Source organism: Portunus trituberculatus, chromosome 50, assembly GCF_017591435.1.
Source record: "Portunus trituberculatus isolate SZX2019 chromosome 50, ASM1759143v1, whole genome shotgun sequence".
Classification (NCBI taxonomy): domain Eukaryota; kingdom Metazoa; phylum Arthropoda; class Malacostraca; order Decapoda; family Portunidae; genus Portunus; species Portunus trituberculatus.
The window spans coordinates 2439080-2445514 of NC_059304.1; the positions used below are offsets into that span (position 1 = coordinate 2439080).

At 44.6% G+C, this 6435-nt stretch overlaps 1 protein-coding gene across 1 annotated transcript in view; it reads right to left on the reverse strand.

Moving 5' to 3' along the window:
* LOC123499546 (nephrin-like) overlaps nt 1–6082 on the reverse strand; it is an 82436-nt gene extending 76354 nt beyond the window's left edge. Inside the window, exon 1 of the mRNA XM_045247650.1 lies at nt 5264–6082. Within this exon, the coding sequence (XP_045103585.1) occupies nt 5264–5396 (133 nt within the window). The 5' untranslated portion in view covers nt 5397–6082. The remainder of the gene's footprint in view (nt 1–5263) is intronic.
* Nucleotides 6083–6435: the final 353 nt, after the last annotated feature.

Below are 6435 nucleotides of genomic sequence, written 5' to 3' on the forward strand. Positions count from 1 at the left end.
CTCTGGCCGGTTCATGAGGCAGAAAAAACGATGGTTGGTCTGAGGTCTCGTAAGGTCTAAGTCTAATGGAGATGTGAGGCCGGGAGAGCAGAGGTGACGGATGAGATGTGACTGGTAGTGTGACGGGCGGGATGAGAGGTGATCAGAGTGAGAGAGACAGGAGGAGGAGGAGAAGGGGTGAGAGATGAGGGAGGAAGGTGTGAAGGAGAGGGAGAGAGAGAAAGAGGAGATGACAGGGAGGAGATTACAAAGGTGAAGGGAGGTGAGAAAGAGAGAGAGAGAGAGAGAGAGAGAGAGAGAGAGAGAGAGAGAGAGAGAGAGAGAGAGAGAGAGAGAGAGAGAGAGAGAGTGTGTGTGTGTGTGTGTGTGTGTGTGTGTGTGTGTGTGTGTGTGTGTGTGTGTGTTTGAGAAAGATTGGGGCAGGAAAGATGACACATAGTAAGAGAAGTAAGAGAAAGGAGAGGAGAAAGGGAGGGAGGACAGTTAGAAGAGAGGTGAACTGGAAGGCGTAGTGGAGAGGACACAAAGAAGGAAGGAACGAAGAAATGGAGAGGAGAAAAGGATAAAGAATAAAAGGAAGAGGAGTATGTAATAAAGAGGACACAAAGAGGAAATAAAGAAATTGAAAGAAGAATGGAAGAAAAGGGACATACAGAAAAAGGGGATGTAGAAAGGAAAGGACACGAAGAGGAGAAAGAGAGAATTGTGTAAAATCAAGGAGAAAGGGATAAATGATAGCAAAGAAGAAGAGGAAGACAAAAAAAGATGTAAATTGATAGTGAAAGAGAGAAATGATAATAAAGAAGAAGAGGAAGAATAAGGATGGATGAAAATTGAAGATGAAAGGGATGAATGACAACAAGAAAGAAGAGGAAGATAAAAGAAGGATGTAAATTGAAGGAGAGAGAAAATGATAGCGAGGAAAAAAAAAGAAGGACTAGAGAAGGATGTGCAGCGAAAGAAAGAAAGAGAAATGATAGCAAAGTAGAAGAACAAGACTAAAGAAGGATGTAGATTAAAGGAGAAAGATGTAAAAGATAACCAGGAAGAAGAGGATGACTAGAAACGATGTAAATTGAAGGAGAAAGGAAGAAAGGGTTATCAAAGAAGAGGAAAACTAAAAGAAGGATGTAAACTGAAGGAGCAAAAGATAAAAGGTAGCCAGGAAGAAGAGGAAGACCAGAAAAGGATGTAAACGGTAAGAGAACACACAGAGGGCGGTAAAAAAATGGGAGAGGTGGTCTGACCTTGTATGAAAACCCTGATAGCTTACTGAATGAAGCCCTAAGGAGAGAGGATTAGAATGAGGCACTTAACAAGAAACCCAGTCGGCCACACACACACACACACACACACTCTCTCTCTCTCTCTCTCTCTCTCTCTCATGTCAATAAGATATAATTTGCCGTGTGTTTGATCCCTCTCTTCCATTCCGAGTTTATCCTTTCTTTCTTTCTTACCCTCTTCGTAATACCCAAAACCGTTTCCGAGTCCATGTTCCTCTCATTACATTAGAGAGAGAGAGAGAGAGAGAGAGAGAGAGAGAGAGAGAGAGAGAGAGAGAGAGAGAGAGAGAGAGAGAGAGAGAGAGAGAGAAAGAGCTAAGTGGTTGGCTTGTAAAGTAAGTTTAAGAGAAATTAAGAAAGTAAGGCAAGGGAACGTGTTAACAGAGAGAGAGAGAGAGAGAGAGAGAGAGAGAGAGAGAGAGAGAGAGAGAGAGAGAGAGAGAGAGAGAGAGGCTGGCCCAGCGGGTTCACTCACAGGAAATTGTTGAGAGAAAGAGAAAGAAAGAAAAAAACTGACATTAACTTTCATTGCATTTTTTCATCTTTTAATAACAGCTTTCTGAAAACTGGAGCTGAACTTTGTAATGATGATGATGATGATGATGATGATGATGATGAAGGTGGTGGTGCTGGTGATGATAATGATGATGATGATGATGATAATTACTGTGAGGAAAGAAGCATTGATAGTGATGATGGAAGGTGGTGGTGGTGGTGGTGGTGATGATGATAATGATAGGTTAGGAACAAAACATCACAAATATAAGCGAATAATTGTGAGTTAGCGAATTAATTGACTTAGCTGGCTAAAGGTAACTTGGCCTTCATAAAGTTAACGAGCACAAGTGAAACGCGTACACACACACACACACACACACACACACACACACACACAGAAACCTACCCAAAAAACAAAATCAAACAATATTATTAAAAAAAAACGAGCGAAATAAAAAAAAAAAAGAAACAAGAGCAAATAACTAACATAAATGCACAGAAGCTAAATAATAGTGACACAAAAAAAAAAAACCCACAAACCAACAATGAGACAAGGCAATAACAACAGCAAAACAACATAAAGAAAAACAACAACGAATACAATAGGAGCAAATTAATGGCTCTAATAAAGTGAGCAACAAGACAATACGCTGTGGAATGAAACGAAATAAAAAAAAGAAAGGAGGAGCAAAAATTAACAAGTTTCATCCGCTATTACCATACAAAGCTTGACATGTATGGCCACAGAAAAAAAAAGGAGAGAGAGAGGGGGTGGAAAAAAAAGAAAGACAAAGTTCTGGCAGTGACTGGAATACAATAGTAAAACCTAAACACACAAACGAACAAACAAACACAGCTCATCCATGCTAATGTTGACCCTTTCAGTAACAATGTGAGGAGAGAGAGAGAGAGAGAGAGAGAGAGAGAGAGAGAGAGAGAGAGAGAGAGAGAGAGAGAGAGAGAGAGAGAGAGAGAGAAGGGGGAGACGCGTAAGAGGAATGCGTATCAGAAACATCGTCACTCGTTCATGTATACACACACATATATACTTTATTATTCACAAACTTAACGTCCACATAACTATTCTATCTATTCTATGCCTAACCCTTTCATTTCCTTCTTCATCCACCTGTTCAGTATCGCCATGCACACAATCCACCAGTCACATTCACCACATCCACACGATTTTAGTCTATTTCATCTTCCACATTCTCAGCTTGCTACACGTTATATCCACATCACTATCAACCTCATCTGCCACATCGTCCACATCCACCTCCACCCACTGACCCATGCACACACACACACACACACAAACATGTTGAACAATCAGTCAAGAGACAAAAACTTAGATATTTATTCAAAATGTCATATATTGTTTAGCTGTCTTACGTGGAGTTATTGCTTGCGTGCTGTTGTTGTTGTTGCTTTGTGTGTGTGTGTGTGTGTGTGTGTGTGTGTGTGTGTGTGTGTGTGTGTGTGTGTGTGCAAGTTCCGCCATACGTTGCAATTCCTTGCCTCACAACCTTAATTAAAAAGATTACGACTACACACCAGGGATGGATGAGAGCAGCACCACTTTACCCTCACCCCCCACACACTCACACATACACACACACACACACACACACACACACACACACACACACACACACACACACAAACACACACACACACACACACACACAGGCACATTCTCCCCACTACGCAAATTGGAAAAAAAAGGGAAGAAAAAAGAAAAAGAAAAAAGTAGCAAACACCAGTAGTAACAATAGTAATATCCACAGCCATGCAACCACCCACCTTCACACACACACACACACACACACACACACACACACACACACACACACACACACACACAGCACTACCACAGCCACAATATTCGCCACCGTCGCTCACCATTCTTAATTCGCGATGGGCGGGCCAACAAAAGCATTTAGGCGGCGGCGTCCGAAGGAAATTGTGGCCTTGGCTATTCAAGGGAGCCCCGCTAGCAGTCCCGCCCCGACAGACAACTGTAATATGCAGACAAACCCCAAGCCCCGCAACGGAATGCAAAAAAAAAAAAAAAAAGGAAAGAAGAGAGTGAGAGAAAAAGGTGTGGGAGGTGTACGTGGGAAGGGGAAAACGGGGAAGAGGGAAGAGAGACTAGCGATATGAGGGAAAACATGCTTGTTAAAAGACGGTGACTGGAAAATAGGAAAAAGGAAATATAGAATAAATAGTAAGTAGTAATAAGAAGTATGCTGGAGAGGGAGGGAAAGGAGAAAAAGAAAGGAATATTTTGGAAGGTTATAATAGGAGAACCTTCAGGCTGGGGAAAGAAAGGGTCAACTACGAGAAAAGGGGACAAATAAATACGACGTGTGTGTAAAGGTGTGGGAGAGAGAGAGAGAAGGGAAAGAAGGGGAAAGGGAAGAAGGAAAGAAATATGAAAGATGGTAATCATAAAAACGTATGTAGAAGGGAGAGATAAAAGGATAACTGAAAAAAAAGATAAATATGACGCATGGAGAGAGCAGGTGAGATATATATATATATAAAAAAAGAGAGACGAAAAAAGGAAACCGAAGAAAAGATAGATGAGGGAAGGTGAAAATAGAAAATCTGTGTGAGGGAAAGAAACCAAAAAAAAAAGAGAAAGAAGGGAAGAAAGGGATACCGATGGAAAAGAGAGAAATAAAAAGCAGAGAGAAGGGAACAAGTGGGTGAGACAAGTGGAATATGTTTTTTTTCCCTCACCCTCTCTTTTCAAGGTGAGAGGAGATCAGTCGCCGCTTTGCTGTTGTTGAATCACCGCGGCGCCTGTGGTTGCACTGTTACTAATGGAGTTCAGCTTAATAGAGAAGGCTTGTTAATCATTATCTTAATGAGCACATTCATCGCCTGGGAATTATCTGAGAACCCGACTGGAAGGGATATGAGGAGGAGTAGGAGGAAGAGGAGGAGAAGGAGGAGATGAAGGATTAAGGGGATGAGAAAGGGTAAGACCAAGTGACTGGAAAGGAGAAGGTCCAGGATGCTATGGAAGAGGAAGGAGGAGAAGGAGGAGGAGGAAGGAGATGGGGAAGGAGGAGGAGGAAGAGGAGGAGGAGGAGGAAGGAGAAGGGGAAGGAGGAGGAGGAGGAGGAGGAGGAGGAGGAGGAGGAGGAGGAAGAGGAGGAGGAGGAGGAGGAGGAGGAGGAGTAGGAGTAGGAGGAAGAAGAGTAGGAGGAGGAGGCAATGAGAGAGAGGAGAGGAGGGAAGAGAAAATTGTGGAGGGAAAACGGTTAGGAAAAGAAGAAAAAAGGCAAAATAGTGGACAGGGAAAGAACTCAGAAATTCGAGGGATAATAAGAACTGCAATAATGAGATAAATGAAGACAGAAAGAGACTATGATGAGAGAGAGAGAGAGAGAGAGAGAGAGAGAGAGAGAGAGAGAGAGAGAGAGTATCCAGATGATCCAGTTAGTAAGGTGGCGGAATGTAGTACTTACTGTCTTCCAAGCCGCTGACGGGGTTGCGGGAGGTTGGGGAAGGGGAGAGGGGGAGGACGTGGGGGAGGAGCGACGCCCCCCACACCACCACCACCACCAGCAGTTTCGCCCCCCACTTCTGTCCGCCTCCCATGATTGCTGTGTGTCTGTACGCACGCACCTCCTGTCAATTCCTGTCTCTCCGTCACACTTTCTCTCACTGTCTGTTTAATCGAGTTTATTCCAAGTACAATCTCCGCGTTAATTCGGTCATCCGCATCTTTGATTTTTTCTTCTCTTTTTTCCTGTTCTTGTAGTGTATCGTTATGATTCAGTGGCTTTCACTCGTCCAGCGGTACTCATGGCTCGGGCGTGGCTGTCTGTTTGCTATCAATCTGTCTGTCCATAGCTTGACAAAGCCGCTCGTGTGTTATCTTCACTATCTCACGATGCACTGGTCTCGGGAGTGGAATATCACGCCGGCGAGTGCTTGTGTTTGGTTCTTATCTTTCCCTGGCCAGTTATCTCAAGGGTCACCACCGCCACAGCCACCGTCAGCAGCGCCTCCACACCGCCGCCCGTGCCTGCATCGTAACTCGCCAAAGTTTCTCCATTCCTCACAAAGTTTCCCTGTCCTTGAAACGGTTCATGTGCACAGCTGTAGTGCGAGCAATATGTGTCTTGCAGTCAATCAAGTTCAAGACACGGAAAGGTGATGCGGATGAAAAAATCACTTGGATGGGTGAGCGCAGAGCCACGAGTGAAGGGGTCCGCGCGGCAGCTCCGTAACCCAACCCTCTGATCGCTGGCAAGTCCGGACGGACACTGAAGGACTGAGGATTCTCCCTGCCTCTGCTGGGCTGGTGGCGGAGGCTGTTGCCATACACACCGGGAGAAGATATCGTACAAGTGCAAAAAGCCTTGCATAGGGACACAGGACACGGTGATCCTACAGGAGATTGTGGCGCGCGGGGTACGCACACGAGAGCTGGAAATTCTTAATAAGTTCCCGAGCGCCAGACGAAGCCACTTAATCACTCACCATAATGCAAATGAGCGGCTTTGCATAAATTACCCCTTTTCTTATCTGTAATTATGTCATTCTAGGATTTGGTGGGCTGAGTGACGCGCCCCGCCCCACTCACCACCCCCTCACCGCCCTTCCCGCCGCCCCCCACTCCTGCCCGGCCTAC